The 21,181-nt window shown below is 33.5% G+C and overlaps 1 protein-coding gene and 1 pseudogene across 1 annotated transcript in view; both read right to left on the bottom strand.

Moving 5' to 3' along the window:
- Window positions 1–3,924: 3,924 nt before the first annotated feature.
- The window catches only part of PI15 (peptidase inhibitor 15), a 38,803-nt gene continuing 21,546 nt past the window's right edge, over window positions 3,925–21,181 (bottom strand). Inside the window, exons 3-6 of the mRNA XM_077167029.1 lie at window positions 14,915–15,033; window positions 13,610–13,742; window positions 13,374–13,489; window positions 3,925–9,087 (exon numbers count right to left, since the gene is read on the bottom strand). Coding sequence (XP_077023144.1) covers window positions 8,952–9,087; window positions 13,374–13,489; window positions 13,610–13,742; window positions 14,915–15,033 — 504 coding nt within the window. The 3' untranslated portion in view covers window positions 3,925–8,951. The remainder of the gene's footprint in view (window positions 9,088–13,373; window positions 13,490–13,609; window positions 13,743–14,914; window positions 15,034–21,181) is intronic.
- Window positions 16,680–17,787, bottom strand: LOC143686312 (large ribosomal subunit protein uL18 pseudogene; annotated as a pseudogene).

Raw genomic sequence — 21,181 nt, 5'->3', positions numbered from 1 at the left:
TTTATAAATCCAGCTTAAATGGAATTCTCAATTTCTTAATCTGTACACTAGAACTCACTGAGTGCTATGGGGCAAAGAGTAGATTTCAAAGATGACAGCTAATTCTGTCATTTCCAGATGGCCCTGTTGGAGTTAATGAACAAATACAGCCCTTAGCAAACAACTTTTCATTCCTTTCTTCTTTCTCTTTCTCTGTTTTGTCTGCTGTAGTTTTCAAATATAAACAGTAGAAGAGAGAGCTAAAGAACTTGGTGCTATTCTCCCAGAACTTGCATTCTTTACCTCATTCTTTTCCAAATAAGGGTGAAATCAGGGGCCAACATAAAAATGTCACTCTAGGCAATCTGTTTCGTGAATCGACCATTCAGATTATATGGGCCTGTTCCCAAAAATATATTAATTTAATGCTGATTTCAGCTACAGACTTTTTCCTAGGTATAATTTAACAGGTGAAAGATATTGGTTTTATGAAGAAAGAGACTTGATTAACCGCTTCTGGGGCAAACTCTGTTAACCTGAATTCTTTACGAACGTAGATCCGTTAGACTCCTAGTCATTTATTAAAAAATCATGAAAAATTAATAGCAGTAGCAAGAATAATGATTTTTATTCACTCCTTACCAGCAACAGTGTTAAATGCTTTACACGCATTACCTCATTTAATCCTCACAACTCTCTTCATTCATTGATTCATCCAATCAATATTTATCGGGTTCCTACAAAGTACTAAGTATATTTCTGGGCTTTGGGAATATAGCAATAAACAAGACACTAATACACACACATACACACACACACACACACACCACAATTCTTAGCGCAATTGCCATAGTGTTAGTGCTATGAGGGAACTAATGCAAAGATAAAGTAAGAGAGTGATGGAGAGATACGGGGGCTATTTTAGATATGGAGGTCAGAGAGTGTCATTTGGGGAGGGGTCAGAATGAAGTGAGCAAGAAAAATAGCCTGACATTTATCTGGGAAGTGAGTGTTACTAGGCAGAGGGAAGAACAAGAGAAAAAGTCCCAAGGAGGGGATGAACTTGATGCAAAGATAGCAAATGTGATTAGAGAAGAGTGAGCAGTGGGAAAGAGGTAAAAAAGGATGTTGAAGAATCAGCCAGCTCAATAGCACTTTGTAAGTTGTGATAAGGGGGCTGGATTTTTTTATGAGCTCATAGGACAGTCATCACAGGGTTTTGTGCAAGAAAGTCATTGGATGTGGTTTGTATATATAAAAAAAAGATGAATGCAAATTCTGTGTGGAAGTAGACTGTCGTGAGTGTTAAGTTCATGTGTCAACTTGGTTAGGTTTTGTTGTCCAATTCTTTGGTAAAGTCATTACTGGCCTGATTGTTACTGGGAGGGTATTTCATGGATTTAAATTATTAGTGAGTTGATTACGAATGGCTGATTACATCTACAATCAACTAAGGATATTGCCTTCAGCAATGATTGAAGTCTCATCCAAATAGTTGAAGGCCTTCAAGGGAGAACTGATGATTCCAGCAGTCAGAAAGAAAAATGTATCTTTACTTTAGCCAGCCAGCTTCTCCTGGGGACGTTACAGAAATCTTCATTGTAGTTTCCAACTTGCAGTCTGCACTCTGGTCATCTGAGCCAGTTCTTATAATAATAACAATATTAACACATGCTTATATATAAACAGAATCTCCTGTTCAGTTGTGGAGAACACTGACTAATAACAACAGTGCTGAGCATGGCTCTCAAGAAACAGAATCTTAAGGATGATAGTTCTGAGTTGGTTCTGGGTTAGAATTAGTTCTCTCATTTTATTAGATCCAAGGCACTAATGACTCTATTTCCGGTGATCGAGATAGCACTGATAGTCCATGGTAGAACTGACAATAGAGATACACAAAATAACACCTCTGGATGTGGCTACTCAATTGCTTATAAAAAGGAAGGTTCTGAGTAACTGGGTATTCACTACTTTAACAGAGCTTTGACAAGGTTTAAAAGCAAAATGATGTCAGCTGGTTGTTCCTAAATATGCTGGATGCAGTTAAAGAAAGGGATGAGTTCAAGGCTTCAAATTCCCAGCTCAAGTGCTTCATGAAGAACATTAAAGAGTCTATATGTGCCCTGAAAGTAAGTCTTATTTCTACAGCCACAGATGTGATATTTTGTGAAATTAATGGGCAGTCTATGAAATGCTTAATTGTTCTGTGCACAAAAGTCTAACTTAAATCACAAAAACAGAGTCGAGGCCCCTCAGTCAATTCCCAGACTTGAAATGGTTTACAAACCCAGAAACCCTTGAATGGAGGGAAGACCAGGCCCCCTTGATGAAGGACCTACTACTCTATTCAAAATTTATACCGCTCATTTTTCCCCCGCACCTTTGCACATGGACCTTTGGACCTTTATCCAGGTGACTGCACACTGGGGAAAAGGAAACCAGACATTTCAGGTATTATTAGACACTGGCTCTGAAATGACATTCAGTTGACCAATGCAACTGTCTAAGAACAAAAGTGGTAGCAGAAGACATGTTAGGGGGCTGCCAAAGCATTTGACACCTGCCATTTCCAAACTTTTTTTTGCATAACCTTATTCATAAAAAGTTAACCAAAAAAAAAAGTTTACCCCCCCAGTATATAGTATAAATTATATCGTGTGCTAACATATATTAAATAGTATACAATGCACTAATAGATTGTGTATACTATGAAATATAAATAACATAAAAATTTAGGGTAAAATTTTTTAAAATTTTAAGATATTTTATTATTAATGCTATAAAAACCTTGTATTTTCACCTGTATATTATTTTGATATTATATATTATTTTCTAATTTTAAATTTTACTTGCACTTTCTTCTTATGAGAAATCTAAACAAATAAGTTCAATAATTTTGAAAAGCTTTGTTTAATTCATAAATGTAAAAATCATTTATTTACATTTCTTTTGGTTTTAAAATGTTTTGTTAACTGTATTGGCTTAACTGTCACCAGCTAAGGTCTCATGGCAAAAGTTCATCATTAACAATAGCGCATTAAGTTATTACAAACAGGCTTAAATTTTTAAATTCTTTGTACAACTTGTCATTTTGATTGTTCCCTCATAATGTGGCTGATAGAACCTTGATATCATAAGCGGCATAATTATTAGCTGCTAAATCTCCTCGGCATGCTCTTGTGCTTTCGTTACTGTTATCTTCAATCTTGGTTCTGCAGGAATTTTTTTGAGAACATGTTAATGTTTAATAAAAACAAACTGGGTTTAAAAATTAGTAAATGCTCTTATATGGTTCACTAAAATGCAGATGTGGGAAAGTCCCCAAAGCAACACTTTGGCGAGGAAGTGGCTGCCCTAGGCCTCTGTCCACTGCTGCAGGGAATACCACTCCCCTGTAGGACACGTGGCCTTTGTAAGTACGGACCAGGGGAGGGCAAAGGCTGTTAATCCATTATCCCACAAGAAATCTTAATTAAGGTCTTTCTTTTTATGATGCAATTAAACATAAATAGAATTTCTTGTGTTTGTAAGGACAGAATGGTCTTGTGTACTTCCTGGGGTGCACAAACCCCTTTTTTTGAGACCACTAATCTATGTGAGAGAGGATGTAGTTTGGACTAGTTTAATAGGAGTTGAGGAGATGCCAAACATTCCTTTTAGTGGTGGCTGGTATTCTGAGCCAATAATCTGTGCATTAAATGTGCTTATCACGATAGGAATGCCATAGCTTCTAGGCCTTTTCAGGGTTCAGAAGGCCAAAAAGAAAATATCTTGAGTTAGTATTGATATTTCCAATTCATATTTAATTTTACAGTGTTACTTAACTATTTTGAAACTGTATCTCTTTTCTTTGACATGAAACGCTTTGGGTCTTAAAATGAGTAGCCTAATTACTTAGTGAAGAAGAGAAAACCATTAAATAAACTGTAGAAACAAAAACAGTTTGTTGTAATCATTTATTGGAGAAAAATGACATAGTGGAACTAGAAAAGCTATGTTTGTTATGCTCCATAAGGACAGAAGTTTACACTGTTTGTATTTACAAGTTCATGACATATCACAACATTGAAGGCACCTTTCATTGCTACAGTGTTAGGCAATGAATAACATTTATGAAAATTAAACTGTTTTTTAAAAAATATCTAAAATGACAGTATATTTTAGGAATATATAAATACTCGAAACATTTATATTTTTAAAAACATATTGCTTTGATATGTGCATCACGAGGATCTCTAATTCTCAAAGTATTGTAGTACCAAAATTCTGTTTGTCAAGTAACAGAGCACAAGAACCTGTTATTTGTCACCAAGCACCATTTTATCTCAATATTTTGATTTTCCATGAAACTAAGAGTCTTCTAACACATGCAAAGTGAAGTGGGTATCTAAAAGAATCAATCAAATTACTTAGGCTCTCTCTCTTTTTTTTTAAATTTTTGCTTTCATTAGCCAATTATTTTGGAGTAAAATGGGGAAACCTGGATGAGATAGACCAATGATGTTCTAACTGATAGAATCTGATGGCTCTGAGATTTCCCAAGCACTGAGGGAAAGAGGAGGCCCCAGCACATCCATTTTCTATGTTTCATATCTTGAAATCTGCATATGATTTTTTTACTTTTTTTTTTTGCATGAGCAGGCACTGGGAATCAAACTCAGGTCTCTGACATGGCAGGTGAGAACTCTGCCTGCTGAGCCACCATGGCTTGCCCTCTGCATATGATTTTGATTGTAAAAAGGATTATATTGCTTTTAAAAAAATTGAAAATACAGCTTTAGGAAACTGCTTCAAAGCTATTTTATGTGGTTATGTTTTCATAGTTTAAGAAACATTTCTGTCAAAGCAGATTACCACATTCAGTCAATAAATATTGCCCTTATTAGTTACAGGTGATACAATCCAAGCTTATGTGTACAACATTTGTTAGAATGAAATAATTAAATTTTATCATTAGCATAGTCATATGAATGAATAATATTGTTGAATTCTAGACCAACAATTAAAGGAGGAGAGATAATCCTATTATATATGGAATTATTATTTCAATATATCTCCTTTTTATCTTGTACCCTATGCTAAATAAAAATAAATTACTGCTTTTGAAAGCGAGACAATTATAAATCTGTTTGCTCACTGTAATTCTAATCATAATTATGATGTAAACCAAATGAAAAATTATATTTTATAATACCTCCTTCAGAAGAAGAAGGAAAAGCCACTTTAATCAGCTTTTAGAATTGAAAAATCATGTTAAACACTGCTATTCAGGAAAGTGAATGCCAGGATACATTAACTCTCTATTACTCTCTTAGAAAAGTATGCCATTAGAATCAAGAAGTTTTAATTACTGTCAGTTTTAGGGAGTATCAGAGAAATCTAATTTGTGCAACTTATATTTTTATTGCACAGAAATGGCTTTTGTTGTATGCCAAGTAGCCATCAATAATTTGTTTTGCAACCACCAGAGGGCGCCAGTGCTTGTAGCATGGTGGCTGTAGGTATATTACACAGGTGACGTTTGGATTTGAACATTGCCAAGCTAAAAAAAAAAAAAGGTTTACCAATGAAAATCAATAACTTCTAAAGAAATATATTTATATTCTATTACATCGGAAAAATGTTGGGCTATTAGAGAAAAAACATAGTTCACTGGCCTCAATCAGGAATCAAATGAACGAAAGCCAACACTTTTAACAGTGAATGAAATAGTACATTTGTAAAACTATGGATACTAGCAGTTCATTTAGCACCATATATTTAGCACCAAAGTAATTACTGATAGTTAACACTTAATGAAGACTTTAGTTTCAAAGAAATCTCAAAATTATAGTGAGGGTGTAATGGTTATAATGTGTTTCCAGCACCATTAACCAGTGAATTCTTTAAATTTCTAAGTCTCTGATGGCCTTTCAAAAGTCAACATAAGACCTGGAATAAATGTTTTAAATCATTTTACATGTATTTAAATATGTCTTGGTATATAAGGCCTAAATTTGAATAATATTTCCTTCACACACATAGTGACAGTATGGAAAACATATATAACAACATATAAAAGCAAAGGAATATTAGACATCAATGGAAATCTAACTTTACTCCCCCTCAGCATTTTGGTAGGTAAAGGCTCCTACCCATATCAAGATCTGTATCCCATAATACCAGGCAATCTAGGAAAATGTTGTTACACAGTGGGAGACCATAAACCAAAGTCTAAGTTTTACTTTTCCTTCATGGATACATTCAAATTATCTGTTTAGCGTGTACATTTATTTAATAAGCAGGGTGTGAACACAAAACACTTAAACTGGATTAAAATATGTATTGTATTTACCCAAGCATGTGCAAATGAGAAAATGTATATTATTTCAATTTAAACACTCCAAGTAAATTATATGGTTGAACTTTCATAGTATTTGATCTTCTTTGTGCTAAAGCTGCATGAACTGTCCTTTCACAGACTGCTAAATGAAATGTGTAGCACAGCTTTGATAAGCCTCAGAAGTGACAATGCTTAAACCACTGAACAGAAGCAAAAATGTAATAATAATATTTTCCACACTTTTAAAGCAAGCTTATCTATCATAACAAGGAACATTAAGACTGCAGAAATCCATCAGTTCGGTAGCTAAAATAAAAAGTTTTCCAGCCTTTTGATGATGTGGACAACAAAAAACCTATAATGTGACAGAACATTTTGACTTTTCTACTGAATAAGGGGTGGTATATTAATATATATATAAAATATTGTGTATTATATATATTATATTATATATCCACCATAAAGAGGATCAATGCTGTAGGACATAAATGCCAATTACTCTTTCCTTTTGAATGAAAGCTTTCCAAAAGAAAACCTCAGTGCTAGCTATTTAAAGTTGCTCTTATAAAACAGTTGATGCCCAACCTCTCTCTGCTCATGGGAATCACATTGAGAAAGAGCTCTCCTAGCGCCACTGCTGCATGCTGTAGAATATATCACATACTGTGTTGAGACTAGCAAATTTTCATTTGCCCTAGCCTGGAAAATGAAATATTTCACGTGGCCAATTTATATTACTAGTTTTAAACAGTAGATGGAATAAAAAAATACACCCGTTCTATTTTCAGCACATTTGTTAAATTATAAATAAACTTACAGCGTAAGTTATAAGTGTATTGACACTAGTCTTAATCTGGCATGTTTGATGATATAGCTGGAGTTTTGTTATATTCAAAGCTTTTTATTTAAGACACTTTTGTCTTAATAAAGAATGGAAAAATGAGATTCTTCTCAATTGCTGTAATTTAGTTAAATCTAAAAATCTATTCATGTAAATGTTTATACATTACAGCCACTACAGAAGAAGATGGGATAAACATGAAGAAGAACAGGAGCTCCTGCCAAGGAGGAACTCATGAAAATTTTAATTTTTTCTCTAATAAAAGCTGCACAGTATTGATGACACTGTCAATATACATCAATTTTTATTACGGTAATTTTACTTTCAGAGGCACTTCTCTGAAATATATAGCAAATATTATTGCCCTTTAGAACTGAGAAACCAAGCCACACAAGCAAACCAGCAACAGATTCCGGGATTGAGAACAGTTCACCGTTCAGTAGATTAGTACTTACTGAGTCTGTAGGGCTAGTAGAGCAAATTAGAGGATGGAAACTGTTCTCTGGATAAATTAAGCAAATGTCCCACTAATGCGTTTCCCCTCCAATTGCTTAGATACATTGGATAAAACTTAGATTGGGACCTGAATCATAAGGTTACTTCAATTCATTTTATTTTCTCAAAATATTTATTTTTAATAGGATCTATGCACTCACAAAGGCAGAGCAGTATCTAAACATTTGGTCACCATATTCAGTTTATAAAAGCAATCAAGCCAATTGCCTGTCATCATGTAAACCTAGTTTTCAAGATGATTGATTCTTCTCCTTTGAATGGATTTATTTAACTATCTGTCATCTTTCAATGTAGTCACCCTAAGAAACTGCAAACAAGTAGGGACTTTTAAACAAGTAGCTCCCTTCTGTTACTTATATTCCGGAACTAACCACATTAACTTGTTCTGTAATTTGATGGAAGCATTACATAACCCGAATAAAACAAACGCACACAAACATTTAAAATGTAATGTTAGCATCTTGACCCACATGTTGGATTCTTCTTAGATTTCCTGAATGAGGAAATTTTGCATTTCCAAATCTCTTGAGTGAAATTTTCATTAGCAGCTTTCTATGCATAATCAAACTTAATTGAGAACAGAAAATTATTCCTCAACTTGGTTTGGAAATACAGACCTATATCAATCTAGGCTGAAACTAGCCTGGGAGCACTGTCTGAGTGACTGCTAATGTATTTGCATTCAGTGGTTCTTGTCAAGAGCAATGCAAAGAAGACAAAAGAAAAAAAAAAGCAGAAAAACCATATTTCTCAGCCTCAGCTAACTCTTAAGAGCAACACAACTAATTTCAACTTTAATATATAAAATGTTTTGGTTGATCAAGTTTAATTTATCCCATAAAAAAAGTTTATATCCCAAAGTGTACTTTTGATGCCCTACTTCATTGGACTGATTCTTATCATTCTAGCTAGTAGTCGCTGATAATGGGTACTAAAGTACATACCTCGAGATTGAAAATATTGTTGTCAAACAGTGATGCCAGTGGAAATAAAGTGTCCTAATTAATCCTTAATAACTCCGCTGGAAAGCAAGTTTTGAATCAGATGCATCCACTATATCATCAACACATATACAATATTGTAATTTAGGCTTAGAGCTCAAAAAATGGAAATGGATGTTTGATTACCTCAAAGGACTAAACAAACGTAATTGACAAACACTAATTTTTACAAATCAATAGTAAAAGGAAAACAAGATTATCATAAAATATGTATAATATGTGCAAAATTCAATATATTTATGCCTATGATTCCCAGAAGCCATTATATTTGCTGGAGGAAAAGATAAGCTTATTTAAACCAGTATAAGTAGTTTGACATGACTCCTGGAAAACAGAGATTGTCAGTACAAGATCCCCCATAACTTGGAGGACAAGCTGAACAAGGCACCCCTAATTTATATGGTGCTTCTCCAATCCAGTTGCCCCTAGAAGACATAAACAAGAGTATAGCATTAGTGCTGTTTACCCATTTAAAAAAAATTAGATTGTCCTTATACACATGATCACATGTATTGACATGTGATTATTTATGAGATGTTTGTAATTTTAGAAAGGCACTGAAAGTTGCATCCACATTATATTTTATCAGTAACTAATTCTATATATCTTACTACTTTGATACTTCCCCTATGAGCTGTTTAATATTATCTTAAATTACAATAAAATTAAAGCCCTAACAATGCATGATGACATAGTCACCTGAAGCCAAATTCAGTGCTTATTACACTCACCACATCTGCTTCCTTCTAGAGCACACGGTCATGTCTTATTTACTTATTTCTTTTAAAATCATGCTAATGCTCTTCTAAAGATGCTTAAAAAAATACCCACTTAAGATTTTCTGGAAGGCCTGGAAATGATTAAATGAGTAAGAAGTCATCACAGGTGCAAAAATAAAAAGTTATAAATGTTGGCAAAATTGTTTCCAAGGTTATAAACTATTTTAGATTTCCAGTCTTCATAAAATAAGGAGATAAGGAAAACTCCATTCTAACAGAATTAGAATGATTGCTCACAGGAACAACTGAAGGGAATTCCAAAACCCTTTCCGTACATAGACATATTGCTACTTTTTTCTTTTTTTCAGGTAATGCCGTTAGTTTTGGGTAGCGTTGATCACATTTAACTAAATTACCTTTGTGTAATCAATACTTTCCTTCATCAGTATTTATAGCCGTGATCATCATCATAAACAAAATTTGCCATTTAGGATACTTGAAAATAGCCACAGTGGCCTCTCCGTTTTGTTCTTATTTTAAATACAAAGGAGAAGGTTAGAAATGCATTTTTAGTGGCATGGTGATTAGTAACTAAAGTTACTAAGAAGCAGCTATATAGCCAGAACAGTAAAAGAAACTGAAAGCTTGGGGAAAATGTGGGTATCAGTGGTGAAAAGTCTGAGTTGAAGATCAGATCACTGTAGGTAAGAAGCTTAGGTATGAAATGTGACCCAGGTCTTTTTAAAATCCAAGCGTGATTTTGAAAAGTATAATTATGGGACATGAAAATATCTGGTAAGCCAGTCAGTTAAAAAATCATGCTTTTATCAATAAAATGAAAATTATGCTTATTAAATATATATTAAAAATAAATATATATAATAATATGTATTATATAAATAAAATTGAGATTTATTTATATATAAATAAAATTGAGATTTATTTATATATAAATAAAATTTATTTATTTATATATATTAATAAAATATATTAAATTAATATAATTTAATATATATTAATATTCTATTCAAATAAAATAAAATAACCCTAACCCTAATAAAATGGGACGGGATTCCAAGATGGCCCACCTCCATCTAATTTGTTCTACACTCTGTCATCAGGATAAACTTCCTGGAACATAATAGACAAAGCAACTCACACTTTTGTTTAGAAATGTTCAAGGGACTCATTCATTCTCTTATGAGTGTAGCTTACTCTTTTATCTTAATCATGTTCCATTTTATATTCTTAATCTTATTTCCCTTTTTAAATTTACATCAAACTGTAGGTATATAGGGCTCTAGTCTATACTATCTTAATTTCGTATTTTTCTACTTATACTTGATAACTTTTTGAAATTCTAGAAAATATATTTTGGTGGCATAAACTAAGCTACTCTCATTATGCATAAGATTATTATGCTGTATTGTATCATACAATATATTCTTACATAAATCATAGCATTTATTGAATTCTGGATAATTATATTCAACAGTAAATCAGTCAACTGATAAACTTATTCATTCATTCTTGCCTTCTTTTCGCCCTTTTCCATCAAATTAAGTGCTCTCTCTCTCTTCTTTTTTCCCCTCTGAAAAATAGTTGGCCTGAGATAGCTTCATATTGGCATTTGAAAAATTAAATTCAGCTATCAGCCAGGAATTAAAACATTCTTCATTACCTATGTTCTGGAAAGATTCTTCATTACAACTGTAATATAGCATATTAATGCTATATTTTAATTGCTTATACTTATAAATCATCAAATATTATTTCTATATTTTAATTCAAAATTTATAAAGATAGAAATGATGTAAGCCTGACTATTATCAATATCGCTCTCATAGATGTCATAAACTGTCTAGCTCATCTCAAGTTATATTTTAACCAGGAAACTTAAGGATGTAATTTTATTTTTTCTACTGCATTACTCTTCTTCTTTCCTTAACACATTACTCATTTTTATGGGCTTAATGTATAATATATTTACATATTGTATTTACTTAAAAAACGTAATACATTTAAAACATATACTCTTTAATGCCAGGTAGCACTTTTCAAAGCTACAAATAGTTGTGTGTTTGGGTTTTTTTAGCATGTTCAATTTTCCTGAATCCTGAATAGGATTCAATTCTTAAATATGCTACTACAGTGAAGAAATTCAGGGCAAACATGAATTATTCCATTCATATGTGATATCAAATGCCATAAGTTTGTATGAACATGGCAAGTGTAATCACTATAATTATCACTGTGATTATGATATCATTGTTGATTGCACTTGGAGATAACTATTTTACAATTATCTAACAACACCTCTCTATGTGTTATTCAAATATGATTCCAATTATTATATAACCCAGCTGAGTGAAAGGTAGAGTGCAAGATTACTCTTTCTTTCTTTCAAACTTACGAACAATAATTGCTAAAAAATATTGGTAAAAGAAAATTATCTTGTATCTCCTATAGAAAACCTTGTATAATTAGTGTCAGGGTAAAAATAAATAGAAATAATAAGTAGAATTACATGAGTGTGATTGTGAAGAAGTTACCTAGGACAGTTTGTGTAAGGGTCTTCTGTATTTCACGCACCTATTATCTTTATTATATAACACTGTTATTATATATTCAGTCAAGTATTAATTCAGTTAATGAGAGCATTATAAGGATTTATCTCAAAAAAAGAGCATGCAAAGATCAACTGCGGAACTTATTAACAATATTAGAAATTTCAAGTTGTTAAACAAAAACATAATAGTTGAATGAATGAAACAAAAATCCTTTTGACTATTTAGCTACTGCTTGGCCTATTTATGTCAGAGAGAAAGAGTAAAGACTTAATATGAAAACACAGGGTATGAAAGTAAAAATATCAAACACAGTTCTAATGTTTGTTGGTCGGTTGGTTTTATAAGGTAGACAAATTCTGCTTTCCAAACCTTCCCATCCTAATGATCACAAGCAGGGGACCATCAGGCAAGTTTTATATTTTTCCTAACTTTGCAAAACACATCTCCTGGCATACTACCATATGAATAAGTAATCTACTTATTTGTGGAACATCTTCTCATTCCTTCCCCATGCTGGAGAGAATCTTTGTTTGGGACTTTCCTTGGAAGACACCAAGAGTGTCATAAATCCTTTGCACATTTTTGGTATTTATTCCAAGTGGGAAAAAATCATGAACAAATACTGGAACATTTTATCATCTGAAGATAAGTTATTATCACCAGAAAGGCATTTTCAAATGTTGCTAAAAATTTATTTATCCCAGGTACTAATGTTCATAAATATGATCATTTTGATTATCTTTAATACATTTTCATAATACCTTTTTTATGCATGCCATAGGATGAAATTTCTGTATAATTGTTATAAATCATGGAAAAGTTTTAATAAAAATATCTCATAGCATTTAAATTTTCCCTTCTGCTAATGTATGTGTCCTTTATCATCTGTTGAATTAGTAAACTATGATTTTTAATTTAAAAAATAATAACAAGGTCTTCATTCCAAATGTTTTCCTTTCTTAGTGAAAAATGTGAGCAAACATTCTAGTATTGATAGGTGAAAATACTGTGGTATTTGTAAATTTCCTACAATATTCTTTTCTGATGCCTTTTTAAAAAACACTTTTTATTGTAGTAACATATGTACAACTCAAAAATATCCACTTTAACCATTTTCAAGTCAATATAGCTATCAAAACTTATGCAGGAGTGTTTATTTTCTAATTATCACTATTATAGAAGAATAAAGAGGGAATTAGTGAACATCAATATCTCAAATTGTTTTGCCTATAATGTAAAGCTTAGAACCCTATCCTCGTGAAAATGAACCTTTCAGCTCATCATTTTTCAGGCATAGGGGAGCGATGATGGATCTGAAGAATAGAGGCCATTACAGTGAAGGTTTACTCATATTATTTACCTATCAGACTGGAGATATTTTACTTTAGAGAACTCAGGAATAGAGTCCAAACTAGTACTTACTTTGGGGCATAGTTGCATACCAAATAAACTGCGCGACGCCATACAGATCCCCAAACATTCATGTTTTGACAAGTATGAATTGCGCATCCAATCCTGTTGGAGGTGGCCCAAACCATCTGTGAAAATAAGGCAATATTCCATTATTGAAGTCAGAGCCAAGAAAATCCATGCCCAGCCAAATGGTCAGAGCAATTTTTAAATATATGAGTAAAAAATTAACAAGGCAAAGAAATAACCTGTGTATAATGTGTGCACATAGGGCCATAGCATCTCATAGGACATCTGGGGTTGCAATCTTGTGGGTACGGAAAAGCATAGTCTTTAACTTCATCATACCATGGCTTGACCAACTGGAGAATAGAGCGATATCTAGATATCAAGAAAAAAAAAAAAGAACTTTGAGTACAGAAGTGTAATATTTAGTGGATTCATGCGAAGCTGGAAATTAATGGCTCTTTTTTCAGTGTATTCACGATGATTCAAGAGCATATCCATACCTCACTATTGCCATCGCCATCTGTTGGAGCCCTTGCCTCTTTCAAGTATGGCTAAAGCATGACAATGCCCAGGTCTGGAGCAAGTGATCCTGTATTTATCTAAGTTGTATAATCATTTTGAAGAAGAAATGCCAGTATTTCAGGAATTATCATCTGTATCTTCTTAAATCCAAATTAAATTTTTCTACTTCGCTATTTCATAAATAACAAAGAATTAGATATATGAATGTACTAGGATAAAGATACTAGAAGGACTCTGTGAGTCCCCTCTACCTTAAACCTGAAACTTTACTTTTAAAAACAACATTCTTATTATGCATACTCATATATTTTCCTTTCCTATATAGGAGAGACTGGTCCTTTGGGTGTTGTGTAATGACATTCTACAGGATAGAAAAATTAACCTACCAAAGAGAACAGCTTTTCCCATAGTTGCATGTAGCTAGTACTGGTTTGGACCCATTCAGATGTGACCCAAAACAGAAAATTGATATTGTACATTCATAACTACTGTAGTTTTATTTGAAACCCATCATTAAAAAAAAGTTCTCATATTTCCTCCTTCCTCTGGTCCACATTTTATTGCAAAGTGAATATCAGAATTTAGAATTGTTTCTTAGGTGATATATAGATATATACAGAAGAATGACTTTTTGCCACAGATGGGATTTTTCCTGTTGTAGAGGAAACAGGATACGACAAAAGTCTGATTGTTTTCAAAGATTCTGTGCAGGTGGTGAAGAGCACAGGTGTGAAAGGAGAAATTGGACTTTTTAAGCCAATTAATCTTTTGTTTGTTTGTTTGTTTGCTTGCATGGGCAGGCACCAGGAATCTAACCCAGGTCTCCAGCATGGCAGGCTAGAACTCTGCCTGCTGAGCCACTCTGGCCTGGCCAAACCAATTAATCTTTGAACCATTTAAAACATTCATACTCAAGTGTTGGTGCTTACTCCAACTTGGAGTAAATTGGTGTTACTCCAACTTGGAGCCCATGCATAATAAAGTCATGCAGATGAAGGACATTAGATTAAGTTATTTCCTACCTTCCAGTTCGTACAGATAGATTTTGGCCCAGAAATCTCAGTAAGTAAGAAGGTCCATGGTCCCAAATGCAAGTAGCTGCCCAAGCTTCTGCAGATTTTGCAAGATTTTCATCCCAAACCTGTCAGAGGGAAAAACTGTTAGCTCTACCAGCTTTGCTAGTGACAAAGAAAAAGAGGAACTGACACTACTCTTTCCTGGAGTTCTGTAAATTCTGGTTTCTGAGACTATTTTAACTAAAAGAGAAAATTCAAACCATTGCTATTCAAAGTTCTATAATGTAAAATGGTTATACCACAGGAAAATGATATTATCTTACAGGATCCAAAGTCTAGACATAAGTTTAGTAAAAGCTAAACAAAACTTAACAAAAGATTAAACAAAAGATTAACAAAACTACTATATCTAGATGTAACTTGGGAACACCCCTGTTCCATTGAAATTTGAATCCAGCAGTCACCTGAATTCCCTACAGGTCACCTCCACAGCAACAAGCAGCCATGCTATTAAGACATTTTAAAACTAATATGATAGAACTTCATCAAATCTATTCACCAAAATTTGCAATATCTAAAATTATATCGCAATTTTTGAGATCAAATTATGTTACAGCTTAATAAATCCCATGGAACATTCATATTTTATCTAATTTGAATCTTTGACATAATAAGAACATGAGGTATCACATTTTTAGTTGGTATGAACTGAAAAGAAATGATAAAAATAACTGGACTATGTTACATGGGGCTATAAAATATAAAATACATAATGGTACAATTAATAAATTAATAAAAATAGTGATTGTTCTTTTGAAAAAAGGAGTTATTTACATTGATAAGGGTGTTTTTAGATGCACAGTAAATTTTCTTTAATTGAAAAAATTGTGGTACAAAATTTGAATGAGCCTTAGGTTTAAGGTACATTCATGTTAGTCAGTGTCAGGACTGGAATGCTTGGCCCCAGAGCTGCGTAGAGTAACCAAGCCCGCCATTTGTGGACTTGCCCATAAGACATCAGCTCTTAAGAGGCAAGCCAGCCAGGTACAAGGTACTACAACAAAAAATAGAGTATACTTATAAGTCGATTTCCCAAATATAGAAAAATATATATTTTTCAAAATTTCTTCCTCCTGAAAATAAAATTTAGTGAGGTATTTATCTGCTGAAGAGAATGATTTTTTTTTAATTGACTTACAGTTCAATGTCATGACTTTACTTCCTAAATTATTTACAATCGATTTATACTATTCCATCTGAAAAAACTTCCTGGTTTGAATTATAACTAGACAGCAGTCAATAATCTATTTTAGAAGGTGAGAATTGTGTGAAGAAGGAAGTGAGTTTTAAAATTACTCAAGTTTACATGGAGCTTTATATGGAAAGAAATGCAGATGTTTTTCTGTTAATCTTCATTTTCCTACTTTTCATAGTCCTTCTCATTGCATCATTGTTTTGGTGACTTTCTCCCCTAACATGTGTAGAGCTAACCTAGGATAAATAGCTAACCTAGGATTAATACAGTTATCTCTTTTATTTCATACATGGAAATCTTGACAAAGTATATTAATGATACAAAATAAATTTAAAATGAAAAATCATAGTGTTTTAGTATTAAAGTTACATTTGAAAAGCATTTTTTTGATGCTTGATATTTAACTTATGTAGTATTTATTCTTCTAAAGTTTTTTTTTTTTTGGAGTACTAGTGCAATTGAAATATGGATTGATGAAATATCAATTTCAATTCACCAAAATATAAAATAGCACAATTATTCCAGAAAGGAATTTCAGATGGGTAGCATCAACAAATTATGTCCCCAAAAGAAGAAAGGTCATAGGTATACATTTATTTAACATTCTATGGAAGGCCTAGTAAACATGCAACATATCTATTTTTATTCTTTAGAAGATTGGTAAATTTATTGTCTTTATCTGAAAAATCTTCTTAGAAAATTACAGTTTGGTTTAGCTCTCAGCCGCTTGCTCCCGAGCTCTGAGGAAACTTGCCTTCTTCTGAGCTACTCAATCTTTCTTTTGGGCAAAAGACATTTTGGGGTGGTTCAACCTCTTCTTTTTAACCTTTTTCTTAGGCTTTTTCTCATAGACTGGGTTCTCTCGAACAGCAGCTTGGCAGCATGGGCTTTCTTGTACATCTCCTCCACCTTGTCTGCAGTTGCATTGTTCTTTGTGTATTGATGAATTGCTTCTTGTAAGCATCTTCATCTTCCTCCATTAGGTAACGCATATAATCCGCAACATTCTGACCCATGATGTGATTCCAATGTACTTCTGCATTGAATTCCTTGCTTTCTGAATCATGACCAGGAAATTATCTGATACTTTAAGGAACAGGCAAACCTCTAACCACCACTGCCTTCAGAGCCCCCCAAACTTTATTTCCAGTGGTAGTCTGGCAAGCCCTGCATCCAAATAGCAGGTAAAGGCACCAGATTGACCATCAGTACTTTCCACACTGTATTCATCTCCTATTATCTCCGCTTGGCCTTCATAGATCTTGTCCATGTCAAACCTATTGAGAAGGCTGCAAGCCAGTAGCAGGCCAGTGCAATAAGCTGCAGCATGATTTGTCAGGCCAACCTTCTCATCATACCTTGGGAGCTCTGAGTATAAGCAGTGCAGACTATCATATCCCATTCTATATGGACATAAGCAATCTGGCAAATGATATCCCTGTTAGTTACACGAACATCATCCTGTATTTGGGTGTGCTGTACTTAATTTCATCCTGGATTACGAAGTGCTTCCGAGCATAGTAATTACTTTTACCCTCTCGTCTTTCTCTAAATTTCACTTGGTATCTCTTGAAACAGGACTTATTCTTGACAACTTTAACAGACCCCATCCTGCGGAACAGAGACCAGCATCCGTGGCTCGCCACAGATCTGCAGATCCAGGAGCACTACCAACATATTATATTTTGATGGAAAAAATAAACAACTGATAGTTATTTAGCTTTTATTCAACCAGATTCAACACTCTTTATTTCTAGTTCTTGTTCCTCTAAAAAGATAAGTACTGTTACCGATATATTTATTCGTAAAACACTTCAATCTGACCTTGCCTCTTAATTTGAGGCACAAATTAAGAATAAATAATATGCATGGCTATGTAAAAACATTTACAGGGCCTGCTAGAGGTTAGATATTATGATAAAACCTAAAAGTGGTTTAAAAATCAAGTGACAATTTAATTCAACTACTTCTACTGTAACAGTAGAAGGGGAGGGTGAAAGGAACTTGATTAACAATAACATACCCTCATAGGCCTGCCCTATTGCCCCAAATGGCTTTCTTCCATTCTTTATTGTTAAAAGCCATTCAATTAGTTAGCTCATAAATTGCTTAATTTATCTAGCTTTGGGCTAAACTGTTCACCATGAGCTCAAAGATAGCCTGAGCTGGACACAGGACCTTGTCTATAAAATGACAAGAAGTCACAACCATATCGTCAGTTCAAACCATGGACATATCCAGAATTCAAACTTATATCATTTAAATATCTAGAAGAGCTATGGAACCAAAAGATAGGAGGACTATGAAAATGTACAGGAGTCTTATCAAATTCAGATGTCCTTAGAGCTCAAGCCAAAGAAATACAAAATTCAGTCAAAGAATGTTGCCAATGGGAGATGGTTGCTGACTTTCACAAGTAGATAGAAGAATTAGATGGTGATATGAATCCAACCCAGGGAGGAAGTTATGTTACTAACTCTTTCCTCTGACTTTGAAATTCATGATACCGTGGGAATCAGGATGAGGACGCAGATGATATCTGAAGCTACCTTCTGAATTCTCATCTAGTATCTCTGTCAATAATAAAGCTAGACAAACTGGAAAGTGACCCTAAAAATTACTTGGGAATATAACCTCGAAATTGCTCTAAATGACTTTTTTTTTCCATAAGTGGGCAACATTGTTTAACTCCAAAGATAAGAATTAAGTGTAGGAGTTTTTAAAAGGATAAAATTTAAAATGTTACAAAGCATCAATATTTCTATGTAAGGAAAGTATTTATATTTGATATTAGTAATAGTTAAATAGTTAGGAGAATGTGGCCTATGGAAATAAAAGATTAGCCTTGCAATTTCAAAATAAAAATACAATTTAATGATTATTTAAATTTTTAAATTTAATTTGAAAATTATAGGAAAATGTTGTTAAGTTTTTAAAGCAGCATTGCAACATTCAGGAGAACTGGAGTTACTGTATCTCTTAGACTTATAAGACATTTAAATATATGGGAAGGATTATTATCAATGAATCAGTTGAAATATTAAACCAAATCAAATATATTAAATCTATAAATAGAGTTTAAAACCTTTAAAAAAAGTTTAATTAAGTAAATTTCTAAGTGGTAACAAACATTAAGCAAGTGTGGTCACCAAAATGTGCTGGATTTATGAATAAAGCAAAAAGATTCATAAATTTAGCCTAAAACTTTAAGGAAGAACCATAAATATTAATGTTGAAAACAAAAGTGACCTCTGAAAAATCTATTATGCACATGGGAACTACCCTCAAAGACATAAAATACTAACAATGAAAATATCACGCTTTGAATTTTTAAAGACAGATCTCCAAGCTGGTTACTCCCATGAATGTGAGGATAACAATGGCACTGGAGGTACTATGGTAAGTCCTACAGACTTTTATTCCCTTGGACATGTATGTGGCCACTTCTCATATTTTCAGATAAAATGTAAAGACATTTTATACATAGACCAACTTATTCAAAATAATTTAACTAGAAATATCTAATCTTTTTTTGGGTTAGGCTGATTGGGAAAGGAGTATTGATTTACAGGAGGGAGAATAGCCATTAAAGAAATTAAGTGATGACAAAATTATTTCCTTTGAGGGCAGCCAAAAGCTTTTAAAATACTTCAGAAGCATGGCTGTGGTTCTCTTTTTAAACTGGTAGTAGGTTTATCCCCAGCAAATAGAAATGCTTGTGAAATGCCCAGTAAAAGAAACTAAGAGCTGAATATATAAGAACCAGTGTTACACCCAACAGGTAAGCAGGAGTGGGCTTTGATAAAGCTAGAGGAGGGATGCAGTGGGGTAGGACAGAGGAAGAGAAAAGGATTTCATATGTAAAAACTTTGGGGCAGTAGTTAGATTAATCGAGTGACAATTTAATTCAACTACTTCTATTGTAACACTAGAAGGGGAGGGTGAAAGGAACTTGATTAAGAATAACAAGATATGGGAACACATTACATCATAAAACATCACTGTGGGTTCTATACTTTTTTTATTTGCTTAGTTATTTATTTTGAATCTGCAGATTTTGTTGAGATATATGTGCATAACATATATTCTATGCAAAATAAACAATGTCTCACAGTATCCTAGCTGTACAATTATCATTGCTCTAAATTTTATACAATTTTCATTGCTCCAAAGAGGAAAGTAACAGACACACCAACACCAAAGAGAAAACCCAAAACACCCCATAACTCTTATCTCATCCCCCAATTATTTACCCATAGTATTAATGTGGTACTGGTGAAATATTCCTGTTAAATATTGTCCATAGCATCCAATAGGTAGCTTTTCCCATATACCACCTATTTTGGTTTGCAAAGCTGCTGGAATGCAATATGCCAGAACTGGAACAGCTTTTTAAAAGGGGGAATTTAATAAGTTGCAAGTTTACAATTTTAAGGCCATGAAAATGTCCAAATTAAGACAAAACTCTAAGGGTGTCCAAATTAAGCCATCAGAGAAAGATACCTTGACTCAAGAAGGTCAACGGGTCCAGGACACCTCTGTCAGCTGGAAAGGCACGGGGTGACATCTGCTAGCTTTCTCTCCTGGCTTCTTGTTTCGTGAAGCTCCCCTGGGGGTATTTTCCTTCTTCATCTCCAAAGGTCTCTGGCTGTGTGGGGGTATCTTTTGGTTCTGGTTGTTCTAAAGCATTTTACAAAACGGTTCTCTCTTAAAAGTCTCCAGTAAGCAGCCCCATCTTGAATGAGTGGAGACACATCTCCATGGAAACCATCTAATCAAAAGTTACTACTCAGTGGTCCGAGCATAGTTCAGTGGTAGAATTCTTGCCTGCCATGCTGGAGACCTGGGTTCAATTCATGGCCCATGTACTTCCCCAAAAAACAAATGAGCAAAAACTAACAAACAAAAAACCAACCAAGCAAAAATTCAACAAATGGTGCTGCAATAATGGGACACTTACATGGAAAAAAAAAGAAATGTTACCCCGCCATACAGCATGCAAAAAAAAAAAGTTACTA

The sequence above is a fragment of the Tamandua tetradactyla genome, chromosome 6 (genome assembly GCF_023851605.1).
Source record: "Tamandua tetradactyla isolate mTamTet1 chromosome 6, mTamTet1.pri, whole genome shotgun sequence".
Taxonomy (NCBI): domain Eukaryota; kingdom Metazoa; phylum Chordata; class Mammalia; order Pilosa; family Myrmecophagidae; genus Tamandua; species Tamandua tetradactyla.
Note: the sequence above shows the minus strand (reverse complement) of the source record. Positions and strands in the feature narration are given on the sequence as shown.